The 27,651-nt window shown below is 43.2% G+C and overlaps 1 protein-coding gene and 1 long non-coding RNA gene across 4 annotated transcripts in view; one reads left to right on the top strand and one right to left on the bottom strand.

Annotated features, from left to right (window-relative positions):
• CDH20 (cadherin 20) overlaps positions 1-27,651 on the bottom strand; it is a 213,135-nt gene that overhangs the window by 5,225 nt on the left and 180,259 nt on the right. For all 3 annotated transcript variants that reach the window (XM_024984370.2, XM_059880947.1, NM_001192135.1), the window contains 5 exons: positions 21,744-21,997; positions 13,421-13,557; positions 11,058-11,179; positions 6,451-6,568; positions 1,377-1,628 (listed from right to left, as the gene is read on the bottom strand). In XM_024984370.2, coding sequence (XP_024840138.1) covers positions 1,377-1,628; positions 6,451-6,568; positions 11,058-11,179; positions 13,421-13,557; positions 21,744-21,997 — 883 coding nt within the window. The remainder of the gene's footprint in view (positions 1-1,376; positions 1,629-6,450; positions 6,569-11,057; positions 11,180-13,420; positions 13,558-21,743; positions 21,998-27,651) is intronic.
• On the top strand, positions 11,173-27,371 carry LOC132343802 (uncharacterized). The gene is made up of 3 exons (XR_009492771.1): positions 11,173-11,633; positions 11,821-11,942; positions 27,126-27,371. It is a non-coding gene; the product is annotated as an uncharacterized lncRNA (long non-coding RNA).

Genomic DNA, 27,651 nt, shown 5'->3' with positions numbered 1-27,651 from the left:
AAACCTAAGTTCTCTCTGATCCAGGGATTCAAGGACTCAGAAAGGCAACTTCTTTATACTGTTATCTCCCTTCCCGTAGCACTGAGCTGAGACAACAAAAGTGAGCCACGTGTTGTACTTTAAAATGTTTTTGAGAAGCATGCTCAGCAGACCTCCTAGAAATGCAGTCAGGCACTGCCGTTTTACAGTCGGACCTTTCTCTGGTCTGACTCAGTCTCTGGGTGTGAAGGTAAACTTAAGATCAGGGCTTAAATTCTAATTTAAATCCCCAGTGCTTTCCTCTTTTCCCTTATAGAATTCTAGGATTTCTTCCGAATTGAATAATAATAGTGCTTACTAGGGCTGCTTTTCTCTAAGCACAATATGTATGCTATGAATTAGAAGAGGTGGGAGCTGAGTGCAGATATTTTCTTGGTTTCAGGAGTTGGCTTAGGCGTTTTACTGTCTGCTTTTGAGTGTGCATGTTGAGAATGGCAGCACGGGTGGCCTTAGGTACAAGGGCGCTGGGTGGCCGCCTTGCAGGCAGTGAGACTCTAGATGAGGAAGACCCGTCCCAGCTGTGCCCGCCCACTGGCCCGTCATCACGTCTCTCTGCTTCACCAGCAGAGGAGCACCGGCCCTGGCAGGAGGCCCGTCTGGGTCACGTGCTGAGGCCCCCAAGCAGCTTACCCGGACGCCCAGCTGTCCGTGTGGTTCAGTCTGTCGCTTCATTCAGCTCTCTGCTCGAAGGTTCTCTTACCACTGAGGGCTTCCCTGCCTGCCCACTTAAAATGACACCCAGCCCTGTCTCCTCTGCTCTCAGGACTCCAGGTCCCTCCCTCCTTCTGTGTAACACTCACCACCTCCGGGAGCTGGGGGTGAACGTTCGGGAGAAGGGTTGCACTGCTCAGGTGCAAGAATGTGCAGTGTGGGGCCTGCCTGCCTTTCCTGGCTCTGCCCCTGAGATTTGGCTTGGGCCTGTCACTGCCTGTCTGTGATTTGTAATAGCTGTTCCATATCTGAGAGGAGGGCGCTAGGAGAGGTGATCATCACTTCCTGTCCAAAACTTACCACGTAGGTTCTATGGTGTCAGAATGACTTGCTTTGTTTCGAAGTAAGCTCTGTGAAGGCTGGGACATTTCTGCCTTACTGATCCCAGCATCTAGAATGGCAGCCTGGCTCTAATAAGTGCTTGATAAAAATGTGTGCTTTGATCTGGCCTTGAAGGAAGGGACAGTCTTCCCTCTCTTTCCTTTTACCCAGCCTTGCTCCTCCACCCTTGCAATCAGCCCTGTGTGGAAAACCAGTCCTGGCTGGCTGAGTTAGGACGCCGACCGGATGCTGTCTAGGGCAGCACGTGCAGGTCCCCCCAGCATGGGGAGGAGCCGCTCACTCACCCAGGAGGACGAAGACGCAGGCCAGGATGGCGATGAGCGCGCCACGGCTGAGGCTCACCGGGAGCATGTAGGCCTCGGGGCTGCAGGACAGCACGTGGCCCTCGTCGTCACAGCCGCACACCTGGATGGTCAGCGTGCCTGTGCTGCTGAGCACTGGCTGCCCACCGTCCGAGATCAGGATGGGCAGGTAGAAGACACTCTGCTCCTGCTGCCGAAAGCCTGACCTCCTGGTCAGAATCCGGGCGGTGTTATCTGGAGCAGACAAGGATTCCGGATTGGAAAGGGAAAACGGAAAAAGGGAAGGGAGTGGAAAGGAAGAACCACGGAGAGAGTTAATTTCAGGGATTGGGGAAAGCAAGGGGCAGGAACTCGGTGGGGAAGGCAGGAGAAGGGACAGCATTCCCTGGAGGGGGTCCGCTGCGGCCGCTCATATTTGTCAGGATCAGCAGTTGGGTTCAGAAACCAAGATTTTTGCTTGCTTCTAGGCAAAACCCTGAGGCCTAGGAGAGAAACCCTTTTTGAGAGCTTGTCTTCGCCTTTGTGACATAAAGTGCCCAGGGCGAACTGTTAGGCTCCAGATCTAACTGAGATGTCCCTGGGAAAGCTCGACAGACGTGAACAGTCACCGGTGACTTGTGGCCCCCGTTTGTTCTCACTCAGCGGCTTTGCAGGGCCCCCGCTGCTGCCTTTGTGCCTCCAGGAAGAGACTGCGGAGGAGCCCTCGTGGCTCTGGCAGACTGCTGCTTTCTGCCACTACGGCTGGAATTCCTGTCTTTGGCTATTTTCTTTTATGCCTTTGAAATGCAGTCACCAGTTCCTGTGCTTTCTGATGAACTTGATCGTTTAGCAGAAGCTTATTTGAAATCCCCTAATCATATGACACACCCTGTTATTTCCCACTACTTGGTGGTCTGAGTTTAAGCAATTCATATGAATTTGGTGAAAATTCAATACTGGTTTCCCCCCCCAGTTTTAAAGAGGATTAGCCAGCTTGTTTGGTATGTTTTTACAAAGCTGGTATGTGTGTGCATATTTACATTTGCTTAATGTAATGTTTTCAGAGGAGGTAATGGCACCCCACTGCAGTACTCTTGCCTGGAAAATCCCATGGACGGAGGAGCCTGGTAGGCTGCAGTCCATGGGGTCACTAGGAGTCGGACATGACTGAGCGACTTCCCTTTCACTTTTCACTTTCATGCATTGGAGAAGGAAATGACAACCCACTCCAGTGTTCTTGCCTGGAGAATCCCAGGGACGGGGGAGCTTGATGGGCTGCCGTCTCTGGGGTTGCACAGAGTCGGACACGACTGAAGCGACTTAGCAGCAGCAGCAATGTAATGTTTTAGGATCTTTTATTTTTTAATCTGTGTTCTCAAGTTTTCTTGAGTGGATTTTTGCAAAGCTGGTGTCTTTTTTCAGCAGAGGAAAAGTTTGAGATGTGGAAGGACATATAAGCAGTGACTCTCAAAGCCAACATCAGCAATATAGAAGGTTCTCTGGATGCATTTCACATTTTACAGGGAGGAGTCTAGAACTTCACAAAAAATTCTGAGAGCCTAATCAAAGGAAACGTTACTAATATCAGTATCAGTATTTCTTACATAATAAAGGATATACTTTTCTACGCTCTTGACTTTGGGTATTTGTATATGATTCGCTTTTGACGATGGGAATGAGCAAGGTGTTCCGCGTCCCTTCCGGGCAGCAGTGTGTACCAGCCGGTGTGATTCTGGCCATCTCTTGCCTCGGTGTAGTGTGTGAGAGCACGCTAGATGCAGAGCCAGGCAGCCTGGGCCGCCTGCACATGGACAGCTGTCCTGCATCGCCAGACCCGCAGTCGGCTTGTGTGAGCAAGAAGTTAACTTTAGTTGAGTTAAGCCACTGAGACTTTGGTGCCTTTTGTTTCCACAGCCTAGCGAGCCTATTCTAAGACATTCTTCCTTAATTTTCCACCTCTTCCTCCCGCCGTGTTTTCATGAGAGTAGTTGATTCTTGAGTGCTTATATTCACGGTATTTAGACTTCGCATGCAGCAGCTCGTTTCCTCTTTAGCACCACTTGGGGAAATAATGGTGATCTCACCCTGTCACACTGAGAGTTAAGGGCTGGAGAGATCATGTAATGGGGTCCAAGTCACTGGTTTACTAACAGAGCTGCGACTTGAACTTTGGTCTCTGACTCCAAATACATACTCCTTCCATTGAGTTATGTAACCACTTAGTTTTGTAACAGTGTTGAAAATTATTCAGCTAATTGAAATATCTATCTGCTTTTTACAGGCCGCCTTTCTTTCATTTCCTTCTCAGTGGAGAAAGATAGCAGTTGGTTGCCAGCCTGAAGATTATATTTGTATTTCCACCTGCCATGCAATCTACCTGATCTTCTCTGTTTTGTAAATTTAATAGCTAAGAACTATTAATTTTGCTTCACAGTTTTAATTTTATTTTTAGAAAGCTGGAGAAGAGCCGAATTTCTTACCAGTATTACATCATGCCTCCCATGCATCATATATTTGTTGATCTCAGAATTATTTAAGATTAAAGAAAAAAAGATCAGTATCACATTGCTGAGACTGGTCCTAGAAAGGGGCTGGCATATAGTAGCAGATTTTTTGTTGAATGTTATAATTGGAACTTGAATAACCCATTTGGAAATATTATTTGTTTCCACAGTAACGCAAAACTCTGTGTGTGTGTGTGTGTGTGTGTGTGTGTGTGTGTGTGTGTCTAAAACAGGAGGTCCCAACTGCCAGTCCTAATCTTAATGTTTACTCGCTCTGATCTTGGGCTGTTTACTTTCTTCCCTCATCTATCAAATGAGACATGCCAATCAGAGGTGTTAGTAACTTCCTTAAGACCTTATAGGATTATTGTGAAGAGCAAATAAAGCAAAGTATGGGAAAATGTAAGTAAAATATAAAGTATACACTCAATCCTTTTCACAATGCTTTGGGAATTTAAAAAAGTAAGAAAGACTTTACTTGAGATAGTGTAGTGTTGTGTTCATAAGTGAAAATAGTGTTTCAGGCACGGGAGTTGGAGGGCTTGACAGTACATCCACCATATCAGATATCTGTCAATTTTGTAATGAGCCTCAGTAAAGGATACTCGAGGGATAAATTGTCATGAGGAGATTAAGAGTTCATTCTCTCTGCTGAAAATGCAGATTTCCATTTTGGAAAACCTTCCAAGAGATGACTCCCTTGTTTTTATAGTCACCATGTTCCAGTGGCCCATCTTTTTATGGTATTGACTCCATGAGTTGGTATCCAAAGTCATAGTGAAGAAAAGTGCAGCATTTTGCAGTTGCTGTCTATTGTCTGTGTGCTGATCTTACAGATATCAGCGAGGGAGCAGCGACACTTAGAAAAATGAAGGAGCAGCATCACGTGTTGTTTTCCCGCCCAGGGTTTCTACTATAAATCCTACTCTGAAGGGGCTAATGACCTTTTAAGGGTTTCCAAAGGAAATAAGTTTCTCTAGTGGCTCAGATGGTAAAGAGTCTGCTGCATTGTAGGAGACGGGTTCGATCCCTGGGTCAGGAAGATTCTTCTGGAGAAGGAGCTGGCAACCCACTCCAGTATTCTTGCCTGGGAAATCCCATGACAGAGGAGCCTGGTGGGCTCCTGGGGTCACAAAGAGTCGGACACAACTGAGCAACTAACACAAAAGAAGTAGATAAATGAATAATTCACAATTTGACCCAGCAAAAATATCCGGATATTTAATTATAGCATTTCTGTTGTTGTAATTTACACCACTGTTGCTTTCAGAATTATCACAATGTTTTGATAATTTTTTTTATGTAGAAGTTTAAAAGGATGACTTGGAGAAGTGCTTTCCATTTAGAATAAAACAGGTTTGATATCCTCAGGTTTTAATAGCAGAATGTCGTGTGGGATGGAATTAATACTTTGACCGTTGAGGCCAAGACTAGGTGTGCCTAAATCATGGTCTTTTGTTACCCTGTGTTTAGATTGTTAGAATTGACAGCACTTTAGATTGGAATCTAAAGGCTTCCCTGGTGGCGCAGACGGTAAAGCATCTGCCTGCAATGTGGGAGACCCAGGTTCGATTCCTGGGTCGGGAAGATCCCCTGGAGAAGGAAATGGCAATCCACTCCAGCACTCTTGCCTGGAAAATCCCATGGGCAGAGGAGCCTGATAGGCTACAGTCCATGGGGTCGCAAAGAGTTGGACACGACTGATCGACTTCACTTCACTTAGATTGGAATAAAAATGAGCCACGCAGCCAGAGAAGTGATGCCCTTCCTCCCCAAGGTCAGACTAGTTGGTAGCAGTCCTAGCAACAGAAGGGCTTCACTCGACAGATTTAAGTTATTTTTTCACTTGCTCTGACCTTTCCCTGAAAATCCTCTGGCCAGAGTACAAAAGCTGCTCCTTTTCCCATCTGTGCCCAGTGAAGAGTGTGCTTGGTCTGTCAACTCCGTAGCTGATCTGAATGCTTTTTGGAGCAGAGGGGTGTAGAATGCTAGTCCAGCAGAGCTGTAGTGGGAAGCACTTTCTGCAGTCGGGAACCCCACCTGACTGTTCTTTCTGAATCACTCCAAAGTAATCAAGGGGTTTCGGTGCCAGAGCTGCTCACTGTGCTTCTGCACCTGCCCTTTGTTCTGTCCCTCAGTGTCCGTCTCCCTTTTGTTCCGGGAGCTTTTCTCTGTCTCCCCCTTTGATCCTTGCTCAGAAGCGCCCCCTCAGGTTTTTCTGTCTAGGCTGCTTCTGTCTCCTCACTCAAATCCTTCTCATGGGTAAAGAGCGCACAAACAGGGCTGCTCTGGGGATGAAGGAGGCCCTTAGCCTGTGAGCCTCCATCGTGCCTGGCCCAGAGCCAGAGCGCAAATATGTGTGAACTAACTGCGTAAAAGTTTCAGAATTAGCAGAGGACGTTTTTTGTCTTTGATGTTCTGAAACAAAACTTTAAATGGATCATACAGATGAGCATTCGTGCCTTCCATGCTATTAACATTAAGGAGCCAGTGACCTCCGACAGTGTGCATGGTATAGCAACCCACGGTGTCCCCCCCACGCTGTGGAGACGCATCAGCAGCCAGCGGATTACCTTGGTTGTCCCTTACGGTGAAATTGGGGTTGTTGGCAGCCTCAGGAGCCAGGCTATAGTAGAAGTGCTGGCCATTGCGTGGGTCGTCTTGGTCCACGGCGCTCACGGTCTGGATCAGCTGAGGGAGGGACATGAAACCAGGTGAGTCAGTCAAAAGCTTCCAGGGAAGATGAGACCCCAGGTTGTGTTACCTAATGAGGACATCCTGAAGCTCCCCTCGCAGGCTCTGTGCCATCTCACAGCCCAGACTCAAGTTTGGTTTATTGTTGGGGCTTCCCAGGTGGCTCAGTGGTAAACGATCCTCCTGCCAACAGGGATGACTCAGGAGAGGCAGGTTTTGATCCCTGGGTCAGGAAGATCCCCTGGAGAAAGAAACAGCAACCCACTCCGGTATTCCTGCCTGGGAAATCCCATGGACGGAGGAGCCCAGCAGGCTACAGTCCATGGAGTTGCAGAGTCAGACACGACTGAGCTACTGAGCACACACACGTGTCAACGGGCCCAGGGTAGATGTCACCTAAATGGACGTTAGATGTCGGAATAACACTATTCTCACTCCTCCTCTGGCCCGTCTTAGGCAGTCAGAGCAGAAGGCTGAATGAAAGGCCTCAGGGGTGCCACAGGGTCCTGCTTGTTTCCTGGTGTTCTGTCCTCGCACCTCACCTTCTTAGCCTCACCTTTGGGTTCCTAGTTCACGGTCAGATTGCTGTCTTTGAGAGTGAAAGTGAAAGTGTTGGTTGCTCAGTCATGTCTGATTCTTTGCAACCCCATGGACTGTATAACTTGCCAGGCTCCTCTGTCCATGGAATTCTCCAGGCTAGAATGCTAGAGTGGTAGCCGTTCCCTTCTCAGGAGATCTTACCAACTCAGGGATTGAACCTGGGTCTCCTGCATTAGCAGGTGGATTCTTTACCATCTGAGCCACCAGGAAAGCTTTGAGAGGCCTCTATTTAAAAATGACCAGTACCTAGTGGGCAGTAAGCAGACATTTCATTGATTATTTCAAGTTAATGGAAAACAAATGTGAGAGAATGGGTCACAGAGCAGTTACTTTTGGCAGGAAGGGGAGCTAGAGTGTAGAGCACAAGGCCCCCCAGAGTAGAGTTACAGAACAGACAGGAACCGGAAGCAGAGCTTGGGGCCGAGGAGAGCAGGAGGTGGGGAGGCGGCTTCTTGAGCTCTGTGGCCAAAATTGTGCCTTTCCCACCTGCTCTTCAAAGTACTGGGTTGCTGTGACAGGCTTGATGACAGGATGGAAAAGTCGGTAAGAAAGCAGTGTGAAGCACACGGCTGAGATGCGGGCCGCAGGCGGGGTGGAGACGCGGTGCTGAGGGGAGGTCTCCCCCCGCGTGTTCGCGCTCCCACCAGCCAGCAGCACAGACCGCCCACCCCTCTCGGGCCTGGCTCCAGACGCGCACTCCTGCTGTCAGAAGCTGGCTGTTAGCAATATAGAAGATGGAACATGAGAGGTCAGCAGGGGGCTGAGGTGGGCTTGCTTAGTCTCTCTTCATCTATAAATGTACCCTCACAGCGTCCCAAAGAATGAGGAACCCAAGGGGAAGCTTCCAGCAAGAGGCTCGCTGTAAACAGTGTTGCCCAGACCCCCTTCAGGGGAGGACTTGATGCCCTCACCTGCCAGTCTCTCTGGGGATGGCCTCAGTTGGTGAGACCCACCTCCCCACAGTCTCCACATCTTCCAGAACAGTCCGTGTCCAGCGATTGATAGAATGGTATAAAGGCCTGGCCATCCCATCTCGACTCAGGAAAGCCCTAGTTCTCGGCGTCGGTGGCGTCATCACGGCTGTCTGTGGTCTGCACCACTTGCGGACGTCTCTTGTCCAGCCCTGCAGAAGCTCTTGCCTTGCACAGGAGTTGGTCCCAAGGGCATTCCTGACTCATTACTAAACATCCTAGACCAGAACTCCAGCTCAGCTCATGCCCCCTGCTGAACCCAAGCTGGCACTGGGCCTGTCAGTCTAAAGGTTGGGAGGATGGAATTGAGTACTGGAGAGGGATCAGGAGAGCCCTGAAGAGGACTGTGGCCCAGGCCGCCCAGCCTGAGGTCCCTGCTGCTCCCACTCAAGGGTCACCCCAGTGCCCTATCCCCTCCCAGACAGATCCTGTAATCTCCGTCTTGTCAGACATGTGAAGACACATTTCTTCATGAATTTTATAAACAGGTGAGTATGTGTGACTTGGCAAATAGTCGTTTCAGAGCATCTGACCTGTGAAGTCGTATATACATATGGTAGAGACCTGGGCATCTGACTGGTTGGTTACAGGGTTCTCAGGAATGTGAGTGAAGACACGGCTTTGGAGCACCTGGGCCTCCCCTCTCCCGGGCCTGCTCTGCCTGGCCTCCCCTTTCCCAGGTCTCCTCTCTCCCTGGCCTCCCCTCTCTTGGGCCTGCTCTCCTGGGCCTCCCCTCTCCTGGGCCTGCTCTCCCAGGCCTCCGCTCTCCCAGGCCTCCCCTCTCCTGGCAGGTCAGAGTCCATCCCTGGCCTCACTCGCCATTCCAGAGTCTGCTCGGCAGGCCTCATGCCACCCTCAGCCTGCACCTCAGACGTCCTCAGGTTTCCCTCTGGGCTTGCTTCACCGAGGAAAGCACACGTTCCACTCGGCAGATGCAGAGCTGATGACAGTGTCCGAGAAATCTCACACAAGGAGGCCTGAGTCTTCATAAGCCAGACGTACCTAACTGAGCTGTGTGCTTTTGAAAATCTTCAAAACACGTCCCAGAGCCAAAGTCAAAGGGTTGGATTTACCTCTCTTGGGCTAAAGATAACGAGTATGACAGACTGCGATAGACCTATGGCTCTCAACCTGAACCTGAAGTTGCATGTTAAAGTTCATGTGCCTCAAAGGGCTGTGTGAGAGATGGTGGAAGACGGGCACGGAGAGACGGTGGAAGACGGGCATGGAGACGCAGACGCGGAGAGGCATCCTGTGCTGCAGAGGCGGGAGTGGCGGCCGCGTGCTGCTGTCCTGCCATTCATCCCAGCAGGGTGGACATGCTTCACTGGGGGCCTGAGGGGGTTCCATGCACTGTGTTCCTGTTACTCTCTGTTACAGAGTAAAAATGGCTTATCGTCATACTGAATATTAAGTATGTTTGTCATAGTAATAATCCTGTATAAAACAAAAGTTTTTGTGTTGTGTTTCTGATGGTGGCTGTTGCTGTTTTCTCTCCTGCCTCCCGGTTTCTGTTCACATGCAGGTGCAGCTTGGTATGCCTTCAGGCCTGCGCCTGTAGCCTCTGTGCCTGCTTTCTTTACACACACAGTAACATGGGTCATTCCTTATGCTGGAAAGTGTTAATTGTAACTTTTATTAGCTGCATCATAATTCAAGTTTCTGTAGACTAGAAGTGCAGTAGATATGGAAGTAGATTTATCCTAGACTTGTTGAAAAAAGTGTAGGCATGCTGTAGACCACTGCACTGGATTTCAGAACGAATGGATGCGGTAACAGATGAGAATGACTACAGGACACATTTCCCCACTCCCCCACCCGGGACATGGGAGTCACTTTTCTTTGGGTGGAAAGAGCGGTAAAGATGCATTGAGGTAATCTTTGCTGAGTTCAGGAAGCTCGTGTGGTTTCTGGTTGTATGGACAGTCTGTGCAGTGAGATGTTGCAGGAGAGAGCGATGGAAGCAGAAACTGCTTGACAGTCAAAAAGCCTGCGTTACCAAACCACGAGTACTTGCCATCTGCACCCAGGCCCTGGACCAGAATCCTCAGGGTCACAAGATAAGCTCGGGGGAAGTAAGAGAGGATTGTTAGGGAGTCTGCTGGGACAAAGGTAGAGAGGACAGAGTCTTACAAAAGTAGGACAGAAGAGGAGAGCGGGCACGTGATCTGAGGTGTGGCAGGTTGGGTATGTTGTGGGCACCAGCCTAACACGCGTTAATCACACGGCCATTCCAGGCACTGTTCAGATGTTTTTCAGTTGCACCACTGGGATTTAGTAAAAAACATTCACTTAGGTTTTAAGCAGACTTTAAAAAAAATAGGCAAATGTATATGAAGATGATGGGGCTAAAGCTGTTTCAAGTAAGTAGACATTTGTTCCTTAAGATGCCTTTCCTTTCAGAACGCGATGCGACATGAGGGTACTGAGAACATGGGCGTTTCAGCTGGGGGAGGGGCGAGTAGGGAGGACTAGGGCAGATGGCCCCTCAGGAGGATGCTTGCCGTCAGAAGAAAGGGAGGTAGGAAGATACAAAACATGAACCTTCCTTACTGCAGATGTTTTCAAGGATTAGTGCTAAGTGGAGAAAAAGACTCTTCTTTTTTTTTTCCCTTGATCCTCACGGTCCCTCATTTCCAGGACCCAAGGCACATGTTCCTACAATTGGTTCTGTGCGGTTCAGTTATAAGGTGGGTAACTACCTTGCTTCACAGCCTTGTTTCGATCATAAAATGTAACCGAGGTTCCGAATAGTTGTCTTAGCAAATAAGCGGTTGCAACATGATAAACGGAAGTCGGGGACTCGTGTACAAACTGTTAGCGTCTGGAGTCTAAATTTCTTTGATGGGCAATCTGGTTATCTGTAACTCGTTTCCACGTGTTGGGAGGTTAACCACAGTGCTCAGGCTGCTTACCTGCCCTGCCTTGGCGTTCTCACAGACAAAAGCTTCATAGAATCTGGGGAACTCCGGAGCATTGTCGTTGACATCTAAGACTTTGATTGTGACAGGAACACTCCCAACCTGGGACGGATTGTCTACAGGAAGCACACACAACACAGACAAAAACCAAAGGTGAGGAGGGCTCAGAGACGCAGGAAAGCAGCTCTTTGTTGGAGCAGGTATTTGTCTCCTCATTCTGGTCTTTGAAGGGATGCATAAAGACCATGGAACTCAGCGCCAGGTTGCAGGGGTTGCCTGTTTAGAGTGTGGCTGGAACATGAGTGTGGGCAGGACCGCGTGTGTGACGTCAGGAGAGGGGCGGGGTGAGACTCCCGGGTTGGCAGACGTCACAAATGAACCTTAAAAAGAGGTTCTGAGCTTCTCGCTTGGCGTAGACTTCAGGTTCTGGAGTTGAGGGCAGGCTGCAGCGGTGAGACTGGCAGCAACGAGCTCTCTCCCCGGGAAGCAGCGCCCGGCGCCTCAGCGCCAGGCTGCCACGCCCTTGAATTGCGTGAGCGTCTGTGCCTTTTCTGTGCGTCTGCTAGCAAGGTGTGTCCTAACGTAATTGCTTCTTCACTTTACACCGTTTGGGCTACAGAAGGTTTCATAGGAGCCCTGTACTTTGAGATGGTGGGGAAACCTGTAATCAGTTCTTTGAAGTACGCTTTCAGAAGGTTTTAAGTTATTCGCGGGATTACAGGTAACACCGTGCATTTATTTCCGCTTTTGGACTCAGGGGATGTTACAGGATCACACACACCAAATCCACATTTTTGGCTGAGACTGAAGCTACTCACAGTCGTTCATGGGGGAAAATACCCTTTTGGTCTGTCTGCTGCTTGACACTGCCGCACAAAGGTAATTTCCCAACCCCACTGCTGACCCTCCTGTCCTTTTCTGTTTTGGCCACCATTCCAGGAAGACAAAATAGAAATTATAAGACATAGAAAAGTATGCTTAGTAAATAATTTTATTGAAATGCCCTGTTCTTTTGGTTCATTTTTTTTCCCTCAAGAATATTTATACCTTGTTTTTCCCCTAAATATTTATATTGCTTGTTTAGCAAGAGTGCTGACATGTTTAAATTTTTCCATTGTAACTTGTGCTGGTACTTGTTTATATAGGCAGTGATAAAAATTTCAGAAAAATAAGAATAAATGTGATCCATAGTCCTACCACCAGAGATATCCATTATATATTATGTATAATGTTACATGTGTCCAAATTCTCTCTCTCTCTCACACACGCACACTGAAATTAAGAAAAATAAAAAAGTTTGATTTAGAACTTTAATATTTTAGGGAAAGATTTTCCCTGAAAGTCATTGAAATGTACTTTGAAATTAATTAATTGGTACATTAATTGGTATTAATGTAAACAGGATATTCTCATTTTACTGTATGACTGTACCATAATTTATTTAGTCAAACTCCTGTTATTAGACATTTAGGTATTTCCCCTCTTAAAATAACAATGCAGTGGACATTTTGGTACATAAATCTTTGTTAATATGACTATTTCCATAAGATAATTATTAGGAGTAGAATTCTTGAGAAAAAGAGGATGAATGTATTGGAGAATCTGAATACAAAAGATTTCTTACCAAATTTCCCTCATGAATGACTGTACATACTTCTGCCAATATGTTTGGATTTACCATTTCCCTTAATATTTCTCATAACTTGAGTTTAGTCACTTAGTCGTGTCCGACTCTTTGCGACCCCATGAACCGCAGCACGCCAGGCCTCCCTGTCCATCACCAACTCCCGGAGTCCACCCAAATCCATGGGCGTTGTGAAAGAAAAAAATGGAATGTAGTAGTATATAATTTGTATTGAGATTATAATGTTAATTTAGTTTATTAATCTTCAACTTTATTTCAGGTTTATGTTAATCTGTTGTAAGATGTTTCAAATTCTTATTGCATGTGTATGTATGTGTGTGTGCATGATAAGCGTGATATGTTATAAATGTCTCCTTTCATATAGTAATAATATACTATTTGCATTCCTAATCTTATTAAAGATTGAAAGCCTCTTAGATGTCTCAAGAATTGTCCCTTTTCTTCATACAGAAGTAGCTCTTCAGTTTAAGGATGCTGTTTTTTGTGCTGCTTTTGCATGATACTTTTGTTTTTATCCCTAGCACAGGACTAGGTATATAGAGATCCTCAATAAGTATTTGAACTAAATACATTCATTCAATTGCATAAACCAGGATTTGCATTTTTTTCCATAAAGAGTACAGTTTTTGTTCCAGCAGGCTCTGGAAACTTCCGCTTTCTACAATGCTTATGTTTTGTCACTATATGGAGACCAGTGTATTGTTATACTTACTCATTTCCATAGCAAGGACAGTGATATTATGCCAAGAAAACTCTTCGCGGTCAAGAGGTCTTGCAGTCATTAGGGCACCTGTTGTAATGTCCACATAGAAGAATCTTCCAGGATCACTGCTTCTGTCAATGGAATATCTGTAGAAATGGAGATTAAATGCATTGTCTTATTGGATAAGCATATTTATTCATACTTACAGCATATTACATGAGAGAACTGAGTGCATACTATGTGAAACAGGACTAGTTCTGGATTATAGGCCCTTGGAAGACTGCATTCCTGTTTTATCATGTCCAAAACCACTGCCTGCACCCTAAAAACAAATCCCCAAACACAATACAACAACAAAAAATGGTTACTGCTTCAATTTCCTCATTCAGAAAGTGAAATAAAGTGGAGTGTCAAAGCCTTAGGGCAGTTTTACACTTTCTAAAGATCAGTCTCAGCTATTTTTAAAGCTTAAAACTGTTCTAAGACTTTAGGGACACTCTGACTATCAACCCCTGCACGTCTTTGTTCAAAACGACTTTGATTCAAATAAGCCCAGAAATGATGAATTGGAACTGGGAAAGGTCGAGTTGTGCGGTTCCGGTTCCTGTAAGTGGTATCACCTGTTGAGAAGGAAAGTTTTGAATCAGGTCCTTTGTAAACCTACTAGTGACTTGTTGACAGACACAGTTATGTTATTTGCTAGATGGGTGTCCTTATCTAGGGAATGTTTTAGCAAGATGGACCGGGGTCTGTCTAGGTTGTTTATTGTAAATAGCCTGGAATTTATGGGGCACAGCTTGCTTGAAAATGTCATGTGAGTAGTGTAGTTAATGGAGTATAAAAAGCAGATGTTACATAACTAAAGCAGCTTTCAGGCAATGCCCTTCATTCATTGCTCACACCTTTCATATTCCGTGTGGACCAACACGCACCTTGTACAGAAAATAGAAGGGTATTTGCAAGTGCCTACACCTAATGGTTCCAGACCTCGCTAAGGGAAGAGAAAAATTGAAAGTGTTAGTGACAGTCGTGTCCGAGGTTTTGCGACCCCATGGACTAGAGCCCACCAGGCTCCTCTGTCCATGGGATTTCCCAGGCAAGAATACTGGAGTGGGTTGCTGTTTCCTCCTCCAGGGCATCTTCCTGACCCAGGGATAGAACCCGATTCTATCCTTGCAAGCAGGTTGTTTACCACTGAGACACCAGGGAAGCCTGAGGAAAGAGTGCTGAGCTCATGTTTTGCTGTTGTTTATTTCCTTGGAGTCCTTATTCACCTTGACACTGGGTAAGATCCGTAATTCCTGTTGAATCTGAGTTGGATACCTGACCCTTTGTGTTTTCTTACCTAAGTTGTCTTACCTGGTGCCCATCTCGGGAGATTCACTAGGTGTGGAGGGAAGCTTAGGCATCTATGTTTAAAAGCCTTCTAAGGGATTTTGGTGTGTAGCCATGATTGAGAACCATTCTTGAGAATCTTATGTAGTCCTTGGTAATGGGCAGTAGTTATGATTGCTGCCATCTGTTGAATACCAGGCATTTTATAGCTGCTTTTTAATTCTACATCATCTCTAGGATACATGTATATATACATTTATATATAAACATAAATACATGTATATATAAACTTATATATAAATATAAATACATGTATATATAAATTTATATATAAACATAAATACATGTATATATAAATTTATATATAAAATACATGTATATATAAATTTATAAATATAAATACGTGTATATATAAATTTATATATAAACATAAATACGTGTATATATAAATTTATATATAAACATAAATACATGTATATATAAATTTATATATAAACATAAATACATGTATATATAAATTTATATATAAACATAAATACATGTATATATAAATTTATATATAAATATAAATACATGTATATATAAATTTATATATAAATATAAATACATGTATATATAAATTTATATATAAATATAAATACATGTATATATAAATTTATATATAAATATAAATACATGTATATATAAATTTATATATAAATATAAATACATGTATATATAAATTTATATATAAATATAAATACATGTATATATAAGTTTATATATAAATATAAACATATGTATATGTAAATATACCAACCAAGAGAAAAGAAAACAAAGACTGAGAGGACTTGTCGCTTTCACAGTCACACAGCTAGTAATTTTCAGGTAATAGTAAGATCTGAAATATACATGTTTATATATAAACCATTACATATATTATAGACTGTAAATTATATATAAACACTGGAGAAGGGAATGGCAACCCACTCCAATATTCTTGCTTGGAGAATTCCATGGACAGAGGAGCTTGGTGGGCTGTAGTCCATGGGGCCACAAAGAGTCGGACACGACTGAGCGGCTTAACACTACACAACACACAAATATATATATAAGCTATTGTAATATATTGGGTTCAAAATTCCATTTGAGGTTGCCAGCGGGTGCAAACGAACCTATTTACAAAACAGAGATAGTCACAAATGTAGAAAACAAACTGTGGTTACGGAAGGTGGGGAGGGATAAATTGGGAGGCTGAGGTTGACATGTGCACATTGCTACATATAAAATAGGTAACTGATAAGGACCTGCGTTTAGCACAGGGAACTCTGCTCAGTATTCCGCAATGGCCCATATGAGAACAGAATCTAAGAGACTGAGTATATGTATAACTGATTCAGTTTGCTGTACTGCAGAAAGTAATATAACATTGTGGATCAACTATAATCCAATAAAAATTAATTTTAAAAAAGTTGTCAGCAGAATTCCATGGCAGTCCAGTGGTTGGTTAAGGACTGCAGGCTCTGAGTTCAATCACAAGCCAAGTGCACAGCCCCCCAAAAAAGTTGCCAAAAATTGCAATCTGTATCTTAAAGTTGTTGAAACTGGGAAATACTACCTTTTTGATGGCGGTAAGCAATTTGTTTAGTGCCTTGTTTTGCAAACTGAAATCAATATGGTGGGTTATGATTACTGTAGAAAGAAAATCAGAGAAAGCAATGGCACCCCACTCCAGTAGTCTTGCCTGGAAAATCCCATGGACAGAGGAGCCTGGTGGGCTGCAGTCCATGGGGTTGCTGGGAATCAGACACGACTGAGCAACTTCACTTTCACTTTTCACTTTCATGCATTGGAGAAGGAAATGGCAGCCCACTCCAGTGTTCTTGCCTGGAGAACCCCAGGGACGGGGGAGCCTGGTGGGCTGCTGTCCATGGGGTCGCACAGAGTCAGACACGACTAAAGCGACTTAGCAGCAGCAGCAGCAGAAAGAAAATGAAATGGATATAGGTATGCCACACTATTACTTACAGTAAGGGTAAATATTGATGGTAAAATGTTTGTTTCAGTATATATAAATACATACATATAGTTTATCCCTGTATATATGGGGCTTCCCAGGTGGCACTCATGGTGAAGAATCTGCCTGCCAGTGCAGGAGACGTAAGAAACATGAGTTGACCCCTGGGTTGGGAAGATCCCCTGGAGGAGGGCATGGCAACCCACTCCAGTATTCTTGCCTGGAGAATCCCATGGACAGAGGAGCCTGGCGTGGTATAGTCCATGGGGTCGCAAATAGCTGGACACGACTGAAGTGACTTAGCATGCACATGACTGTGTATATTATTTGGTAAAGCATTTTGTTTCAAGTGTGCATTTTTTCCTGCTGAGATTCAGGATGACTGTTCAGAGAACTGGGAATTAAAAGGTAAGGTGACCACTAAAGGCTGGAGAAGTTGGAATCATTTCAGTTGAAACTCTCCAAGTGTTGGGAAATTTAAATACATGATGCTTTTCTTTGCCTCTGACCCTGTTACTGTAGCCTGGCCCTGCTCTAAGCATCTTACATATATTGTCTCATGTAATCTCCTCAAAAACCTTGTGAGGTAGGTATTATTATCCCCATTTCACAAGTGAGAAGCCGAAGCATGGAAAGATTAAGACGTTTGTCTAGGGTTGCACGGCTGAGAATCAAACCTAGGCGTATGAAAGCTGGGGGATGGCTTAGGGAAACAAAGCCTTCCCTCTTTTTGAAGATAGATGGAACCATGATGGCCAACAATTGACTATTTAATAAAGAATAAACATGCCTACCAAGTTCATTTAAAATTAATTGGAGCATTTTTTTTTCTTTTTCTGGGTGTAATTAGTGATTTAAAGTCTCCTGGCTCTTTGAAGATTTGAATTTATCTTAGAAAAAAAAAGCATTGGTTGGCTCCTGACAGTCTTTTCTTTCAGCCCCGCCGCCAACATGAGAAAAGCCAGCCATTCAGCCCACAGAGCCGGAGCCCTGATGGCAGCTCTCCCAGCGGCTGGCGGACCAGCGAGGTGGGAGGGAGCCTGCGAGGATGCCGCAGCGAGTGTCACAGAGGCGGGGCCGGGGAGGTGGGGGGGACGGAGGGATGGAACCAACTAACCGACAGGACGCCTGGCAGACCGCCTGCCGATGCTGCGCTGAGCCTCGGTGCGCTGCCCCGAGAGGCCGCCAGGCCGAGTGGGCCTGAGGCAGTGAGAGCATTCTTTACTCTGAGCGGGACACTGGGCCAATTTTCAGGAGCCAGGAGAACAAATTTAAAGGTGTAGATACAGATGGAAAATGAGGAAATTGGGAGACACTGGTGAATTATGCAGGTGGCTTTCCTTTCTCCAGCTAGAATACTCTCACCTGCTGTGGGCCTAACAGGCGTGTCATATCCACACAACACTGCCTTGGGCAAACAGTGCTCGTGTTCATCGAGCTCCCTGCTCGTTTACTTGGCTGAGGACATTCTCTGGATTTAGGAGCGATTTGAAAGTAGAGTTTCATGGACAGGATCCCAAAATCCACACACACACTCCAGGAAAGCACAGAGGGCCGGCTGTTTCCATACCGGCAGAGCCTGTTTCAGTTGCTGAATGGTTCCTGCTTGCTAGAGATTCCTCAAGCATTTATTAAAAATTTAGGTGATCCAGACATATCTTTCACGTATATATAACTAAATCTGGAGACTTGATTTTGGGTTTTATTAGTAAATGATGACCAGCTTATATGCCTGAACACACCATAAACTTTCTAGAAATGAGATTATAAAAGTCCTGAAAATGTCATATGTATGCCTATGGCTGATTAATGTTGAAGTTTGGCAGAAACCAACAAAATTCTGTAAAGCAATTATCCTTCAATTAAAAATAAATTTTTAAAAAGTCCTGATAATCTTTTTAAAAAGTCAGTGACCTTTTTATCCATAGCATTTTTAACCTGGGTGATGTGTTAATTTTTAGATGATTTAATATGTATTTTATTCTTAGGAATATGAACCTCATTTTTGGTAATTAAAATGCAGAAGATAAATTTGATAGCCAAGCAGCATATAACACATTCAAAGTATTTTAAAAGAAAATAACTTTTATAGGAAAAAAGGAGAAAATGAGCAATTTGAGGAAAGATAACAGGAAAGTAATTTGCAGATGGGTTTATTAAGTGACCGGCAGAGATCTGACTTCTGGTGCCTTCTTTCTGAGAATCCAGGATCCCCAGTGTTCTGCTTGGGCCCAGGGACCATACTTTGTTCCTGTGGGACAGTACAGAGCCAGAGACTATCTGGCTGTGTGCATTCTGATCCTTCTTTCCAACCAAAATGCAGAGAGACGATTATCTCCAGTTCTGATAAGTGGAATTCTGTTTTACCTCTGTCCTGGGATGTTAGTCTTCAGCAGACCTGTGGCTGTTGCCTCGCTCGTGCCAGTCTCTCTCTCGAGGCCTAAAGTCAGGACTTACTTGGTGATCCAGTGTTAACACTCCCACACAGGAAGCACAGGTTCGATCCCTGGTTGGGGAAGCTAAGACTCCTGCAGGCCACATGGTGTGGCTCAAAAAAATAAAGCCCTAGACCCTTGCCCTAGAATAAGCCCCCTGGTCTCTGCTCCGGGCCTCCCGCCTGTTCACTCCTGGATTCCTCCTGACCGGGCTCTATTGGACTAGACGGGCGCCCGCTGCAGATTATCCCGATCCCAGCTGTCCTGCCTTTTCAACAGCTTATCACCTGAAGTAGCATCTTCTGTTAGCCAGACGGGATTCCCTCATACTGTGTACCTCCCTTTGCTCCATGCCTGCAGTGGATCTAGGTCTGCTGGTATTTCTCTTTGCTTCCTAGATATGTGTTGAGATAACAACCTTAGTCCTGGATAATGCATGTTCATGCTAGGGGTGGGTGTGTGTGTGTGTGTGTGTGTGTGTGTGTGTGAATTTCTTTCGTTCCTGACTGCTTTCTGTCTCTTGCTTGTCATTTAGTAGAGTGACTCCTGACAAAATCAAATTTCCAGTGCTTACCACTCAGGAGTCTATAGAGTCAGAATCTAGAAAAAAGATGTGGAATTATCCACTGAATATTCTCATTGACTCTTTCAGAAATAGGATCTGAGTTTTTCAACTGTTGTTGTTTTATTTCAAACATTTTCCCTCCATAAAGTTTTATTCTCTAAAGTTTTCCCCACAGTTCTCTGATATGAGTAGATCAATCAGAAGATAGATAGGTATTCTTGGCTTTTGATATAAAAGTAATGTTTGTATTACAAATATAAATTTATAGTAGAATTGGTTTCATTTACTTATGTTGTTTTTTGGGGAAAAATTTCTTTGGAGGGAATGATGCTGGAGCTGAAACTCCGGTACTTTGGCCACCTCATGCAAAGAGTTGACTCATTGGAAAAGACTCATGCTGGGAGGGATTGGGGGCAGGAGGAGAAGGGGACGACAGAGGTTGAGATGGCTGGATGGCATCACTGACTCAATGGATGTGAGTATGAGTGAACTCTGGGAGTTGGTGATGGACAGGAAGGCCTGGTGTGCTGCGATTCATGGGGTTGCAAAGAGCCGGACACGACTGAGTGACTGAACTGAACTGAACTGATGATTTAACTACTTTCTTCCCATCTTACACACTTAAAAAGCTTAAGATTGAACTGGCACTTGTATAAAATTGTCGTAACTTATAAAGATTCGTTGCCTACTAAAAATCAAGTATCAGAATTGAAACAAGATAACTTTAGCCATTTTAATGCCTGAAAATGTAAAATGTTTGCTACTTGGTTAGAGGAAGCAGATTCCCCCCACTAAGGTTAATCTCAGGAGAGAACCGTCTTTATTTTCGTTCAAAATGGCACCTGGTGAGGGAAGTAGCAGCTGACAGAAAGGCCTCTGACAAACTGAGGTGTGTTTAAACTGTGCACTCTGTGCCAACGCCTGAGATCCATTTGTGTGGCTTTCGACAATTAATGTGACAGATGGCCCCAAACAGCCTTGGAACCCTGATCTTTTGTGTCAAGCTTCAGAGGCTTGGCAGTTGCTCTGGAAGGCTGAAGTGTCAACCTGTCCACCAGCTGTTTGCTCTTTGGTTCCAGGGTCGATGGGAAGTGGCCATGGCTATAAGAGCAGCTGTCCGCCTGCTCTTGAGGGAGAAGCACCTAGGTTGGAATCTTGATGTTCAAAACATACTTTGGAGAGGCTGATCTGTAGGCTTACCATAGACAGTCAGTCTACGAGGCATCAAAGCTGTAGACAACAGTGGGAGTTTCCTATGTCTGTTCTTTCTATAGTATATGGAAATATGTGTTTATGTTATTTTTTCCATTTTTTAAAAAATGTCAAACATTCAGAAAAATTGAGTATACAATAATTGCTGTTATATTCACCACTAAGATTCAACAATTTTTAATGCTTTGATATCCATGTGTCTGTTTGGCAACATCTGGGGTCTTTTTTGGGGGCCTCCCTGATGGCTCAGTGGGTAAAGAATCCGCTTGCAGTACAGGAGACACAGGAGATGTAGCTTTGATCCCGAAGTTGGGAAGATTCCCTGGAGCCTAAGGGAATGGCAGTCCACTCCAGGATACTTGCCTGGAGAATCCCATGGACAGAGGAGCCTGGCGGGCTACAGTCTATGGGATGTGCAAAGAGTCAGACTTTATAGATTATTACAACTCAGGGGATGCTACGTTTTTTTTTAGCAGGTAGAGGCCAGAGACGCTGCTAAACATTGTAAAATGTATATGATTCCCTACTCAACAAAAAATTATCTACCCCTAAATGTCAGTAAGGCCACGACTGAGCACTGAGGGGTGTGTGTATGTGTGTTGCTGAACCAGTTCACAGGGAGTTGTAGTCATAATGATACTTCACTTCTAAATAATATGAAAAGAAAAAAAAAAGGCATTTAGAGAAAAAATCTCCAGAGATGGAAGAAGCAAAAAGAAAAAGTGCTAGAAAATTAGATTCAAGGGCAGATTCTCGGATATAAGGCAAAGGTGAAATGTGTGGAAAAACCTGATTGAGTTGTTGGTCACGTCCGGGTCCTTGGCAGAGATGGTCTGTATGGTTGTCCCAATCGCCACATCTTCAGGTACCTCCACAAAATAAGAGCCAGGGTCGAACACGGGGGGCTCGTCCACGTCCTCCACACTGATGTGCACCGTGGTCGTGTCTTGAAATGGGCCCAGGTTCAGAAACCGCATCTCGAGGTGAGGGTTGGCTCCCTCCACTTTTAAGGTGTAGCTTTTCTTTCTTTCAAAACTCAGGGGCTGAAAAGTAAGGACAGGAAGATTGCTTAGTTAGGAGCATATGTGTCAAGGTTCTAAAGGATGGATGATACTGATGGCTGGCGGGTAGTTTCCCAAATGCATTAAAACGGTGGGAAAGAGGCAAGAGGAAAAATAAGTGAAATTGTTCTTTTGTTCCATGGTTCTTGCAGTTTCAACAATTTGGGTAAAGAAAGCAAAGAGGATGGTAGATGCTTCAGAGATAGTAAAGCAAACCAGCCTGCTGATGAAGAAAGCCACTGCACCCTGGGCAAGGCTGACTTTGACCTGTCTACTGTGTAATCTGCATGGTCATGGTTCGAAAGGCTTGTTCATTTGAAAAGGTGTCATGATAATTAAAAGTGAGTTTGAGTTCTGTTTCAGTATATCCAAGCAACTGAGGCCTAGGCTTTTTTGTTTTTTCCCTTAAAAAAAAAAAAAATCTTAAGTACAGAGACAATAGTGATCTTTTCTAAGAACTATCAGTAAACACCTCACGAAGGTTCTTAGTGTGTTGTGTCAGATCAATATTTGTGTGTTTAGTTTATCATAGACAATCTCTTAAAAACCTGATCCAGTGCCTCATTTTACACTTAAAGAAACAGACTCAGAGAGCTAGAAGACTGGTCAGAGCTGATGTGGTTGTCCGAGTCAGGGTGGAAAGGCTGTGTAGGACTTTTAGAGTCCTCATTCAGGGCTCATCCACAAAAGTTTAACTTTGTCTAATAAAATCCCATGTCATGACATATAACCTTTTTGGCGCTTCCTTTTTTGAATCTCTCTGTCTCCCTTCAGAGTATTTTATGTTAAATACAGCACTTCAAGGCAGAAAGTAGACTTGAATGCTATCTCTTTAAGAATAATCCATTTATGTTTTCTTTTAAACTGACAAAAATGTATAAAAGTTTTAAGCAACACTTCAAAATATCATTAATAGTTTTAAGAATCAGGGAAACTCATTTCTATACAATAATTGCAGAGGATAGGAAAGCAGTTCTTAAAGCTTAAAAGTCACATGTCAGCTTAAGTGGTGACTTAGCTTTTTTTTTTCCATAAAATATGCTGCATGTCAGCACATTTCATGTTAGAAAGAGGCAAGTGCCTATTTAAGCAACTAGTTTGCTTTTGAGAAACAAACAGGAGAAATTGCTTTAACTAAATTTATTATTTTCAAATTCTAACCAAGATGTTTGTTTATTTTGTTGCTCTTGTTGATTCACCACTTGCTCCATATTTACTTAGCACCATAGGTTGTACTCTTTGTTTCTTAGAGTCCACCATTCTCATCTGAACCAAGGAGCCATTCCTACCAGCCTCCTTGGCTCCAGAACTCCTCGTCAAAAGGCAGGGTTTTCATAAACAGGAAAGTCTGCCACTCAGGTTTCAGTAAATCTGACGGAATAGATTTACCAATTTATTTATGCTACTCTTTTAAGTCTAAACATCTGTATTTCCTGGTAATTTATTAATACATTGAATTCTTTCAGAATTGTGTCCCTATGTAGAAGTAACCCAAAGTGGACACTGATTGTTTATGTTAGGTTTGAGCTAGGCAAAATACGTTGTTCCTGTAATTTTAAGTCATTTTTCTAATTTGGCAAGAATTTCATAAAAATTACGGTGTAATTTATATACCTTAAAATTCATATTTTTTAGTGTAACGTTTTGCAAGTTTTGAGAAATGTATACAGTCATGTATGTGTTTCCTATGATAATTAAGATACAGAACAGTTCCATCACCCTGTTACCTCCTGACCAATGCTTCTTTGTGGTCAAATCCCACCCCTGGCACCTACTGATCTATTTTGTGTCCCCATTACAAGATTGTCATATATATGCAGTCATTCAGTATGTAGTCTTTTGAGTCTGGTTTCTTTCACTTAACATATGCATTTGAGATGCATCCGTGTCTTTGTGAATGTGGAGTTTGTCCCTTTTATTGTCAAGTAGTATTCCATTATATGGGTTTCCCAGGGGGAGCTAGTGGTAAAGAACCCACCTACCAATGTAGGAGACATAAGAGACCTGGGTCTGATCCCTGGGTTGGGAAGATCCATTATATGGATATACTACAATTTATCCATCATCCAGTGGAGGATGTTGTTCCCAATTTCTGACAGCTATGCATGAAGCCACTATAAACATTTGTAGACAGGGTTTTGTGGAAGCACAGGTTTTCACTTCACTTGGGTAAATACCTTTGAGTGGGATTGTAGGAGTATATGGCAAGTATATTTCTAACTTTATAAGAAACTTCCAAACCAATTTTCAAAGTGGCTGTACCATTTTGCATTCCCGCCAGGAATGTATCAGAGTTCTAGTTGCTCCACGTCCTTGTCGCCATTTGGTTTTGTCAGCCATTTGGTTTTGTCAGTTTTTCTGATGTTAGCATCCTAGTGGGTGTGCGGCGGTATCTCACGGTGGTTTTGATTTGCATTCCCCTAATGCCTAATGATGCTGAGCACCTTTATGTCTTCCTGAAGAGTTCTTTGTGTATTTTATATTACAGTCCTTTATCAGACAGGGATTTGCAAATATTTTTTCTCAATCTGTGATTTGTTTTTTCACTCTTTTATCAGTGATGAGAAGAAACTCTTAATTTTGATAAAATCTCATTTATCACTTTTTATTTTGTAGATTGGGGTTTTGGTGTCATATCTAAGAAATCACCTAACCAGGGTCACAAAGTTTTCTCCTATATTTTCTTCTAGAAATTTTTTAGTTTTAGTTTTTTATATTTAGGTAGATCACCTACATTTATTTTTATAGGTATGAATCAAGGTTCTCTTTTATTTTTTTTTGGATACAGATGTCCAATTTTTCTAGTACTGTCTGTTGAAAGACTACAGTGAGTTTTTAATTATTGTTAAAATTTCTTTTTAAATAGCTTACTTGAAGTGAAGTGAAGTGAAAGTTGCTCAATCCTGTCCAACTCTTTGTGACCCTGTGGACTATACAGTCCGTGGAATTCTCCAGGCCAGAATACTAGAGTGGGTAGCTTTTCCCTTCTCCAGGGGATCTTCCCATCCTAAGGATTGAACCCAGGTCTCCCCCATTGCAGGCAGATTCTTTACCAGCTATGCCACACGGGAAGCCCAAATAAGTTACTTAGTCATTTTTATATTATTTAATGTTATTGTATCCCTTAAGTAATTTTATTGCTTAAGATTTAAAGAAAATGTTGCCTTAATACCTTAAACTTTAAATTGCCCATAATTGATATATGAGTTTGACATTTCTCTCTTGAAAAGTTTTTGTACTTGTTTTTACATATTTAAATAATAAATAAAAGAGTAGAAATGTCTGAGACCCCTAGTTAAATTTAGGAAATTTCCTAGAGTCGGAGCACATAAAAATGAAGTCATTGTATCCTTGAAAGTTGAGTAATGAAAATTATGTCAGAAAATAGTAATGCAGTCCCCTCAGCGGAATTAATCATTCCCTCTTCTGCCACAGCACTTTGTCTTACTTTCTTTCTGTGTTAGTTGCCTTCATGATACTAGGGCAAAGACTATGATTTAGTCAGATTTTTATTCCCCAGTGCCTGCTGCTGCTGCTAAGTCGCATCAGTCGTGTCCGACTCTGTGCGACCCCATGGACTGCAGCCCACCAGGCTCCTCCATCCATGGGATTCTCCAGGCAAGAGTACTGGAGTGGGGTACCATTGCCTTCTCTGTCCCCAGTGCCTAGGGAGGGCCTAAAACCCCCAAATGTTGTTACATTGTGTAGTGCAAAAGTTTGTCAACGTATTAACGTGTACTAGTTGAGTAGCGATATATACAGATGTTTTATTGGTATATTTCAGTGATTGAACAATATAAACTTATTCATATTTTGACATTTTGGATATAGAGTTGCTTCTGCAATTGATGGCACCCTGTAGGATTGTAGGATGTAGGAGGCGGGATGTAAGAGGCGGGATGTAGTGGTCAGTGTCTCAGCTGGCTAAACCTGGTCAAAGTCATCAATGCTGTACTTCATTTGAGTTCTGTGCCTGTTGGTAATACATGTGTTGAATTTTGCTGCCTTCTAAAATGTCTTTAAAAAGATTGCATTATGATTCAACATTGAAACAAAATTTGTTGTGTAGGAAAAATGACATGGAAGCAACAGCACTGGTATTAGTGAAGCAAATACATCTCTGTTTGCAAGAGCTTCTCCGGTGACTACAGACTGAGGAATAAGAAGGCACTGCACCATTAAAACTAGCAGAGTTTTTTTTTTTTTTTTTATGTGATATCTAAAACAAAGATGAGAATTCATGGCACCTTAGGTTTGATAAAATACAAAAGTTTTCTGCTTTGTGGCCTAAGAGGGGAGTGGACGTGAAACAATTGTTTATTGAATGCTGGAAGATGGCAGACACACTGAAGACATAGATCAAGCTCATACACAGAATAAAGAATATCCTGAAAATTATATATTTCAAGTTATCTTTGAAGCATTTAAATTAAGAGACTGAAAGTCAATTGATTGATTACTTGAAAGCCAAAAAGACCCAAGGTACTGAGTAGTAATCAGTGTGGTTTTATGAAGATCCAATTCTATCAATTCAACTTAATTTCTCTTTTTGAAAAAGTATGTGCTATTTTAGACAAATAATAGGCCTGAGAGAAATAAATCAAAAGCAGAACTTTTGTTTCAATTTTACATGACGTTATTAATGATAAAGTAGGAAGATGGGTGTGGATTGAGCATCTGAGTGACTGTTGTTCCAAAAGTATAGACTGATTAGTCAATAGCCTCCAAAGTATTCATTATATTTGACTTGTCCATCTACTCAACTTATTGACCTCTTTCTTAATTCCATTTTCTGACACCTCATAAGTTCAGAAGAGAAATCCAAGTGACCTTGGCAAAACTGATAAATATTTTGATTAAACATGGATCTAGTTTTAGCAATGACAATGAAAGACAGTGTTCTGTCTTATGAAATTTAATCTTTTCTCCAGGTAAGGGGGCTGGAAAAGAGACATTTTGAGATTCCTTTCAGATACAGCCATACCACTGTGATCAATCTCATTATATATAAAATTGTAATAGAATATTTTTTAAATTAATGGCTTACAGTAAGGTCTAAGATATATTCTAGTAATTTGATATAAATTAATAGCATTGTTTTGTTACTAAGGGGGTTCCCTGGTGGCCGTGCCTGTGATGCAGAAGATGGTGAAGAGTGTGCCTGCAGTGCCGGAGCCCTGGCTTCTGTCCCTCAGTCAGGAAGATACCCTGGAGTAGGAAATTGCAACCCACTCCAATATTCTTGCCTTGGAAATCCATGGACAGAGGAACCTGGTGGGCTACAGTCCATGGGATTGCAAAGAGTTGAATTAAATATTATTTTAAGATATAAAATAAAATTTAAAATATACTGAAACCTCAAAAATTCTTTGATTGCTTAATTTTTTAAAGGTAATTTTTGCCGTAGAGAGACAATAATTATCCAAAACTTTGAACTTTAACCTTGTTGATAGTTACCAGTCATGGTAAGCAATGTATTATTATTTATAACTTGAGGCACGCCACATAGTGGGGACCAGGGATCACACTGTCAACATCCACTGGATCATTGAAAAGCGAGAGAGTTTCAGAAAAACATCTACTTCTGATCTATTGACTATGCCAAAGCCTTTGACTGTGTAGATCACAACAAACTG

The sequence above is a fragment of the Bos taurus genome, chromosome 24 (assembly GCF_002263795.3).
Source record: "Bos taurus isolate L1 Dominette 01449 registration number 42190680 breed Hereford chromosome 24, ARS-UCD2.0, whole genome shotgun sequence".
Taxonomy (NCBI): domain Eukaryota; kingdom Metazoa; phylum Chordata; class Mammalia; order Artiodactyla; family Bovidae; genus Bos; species Bos taurus.
The sequence above is the reverse complement of the archived record's forward strand: the minus strand, read 5'-3'. Positions and strand labels throughout refer to the sequence as shown.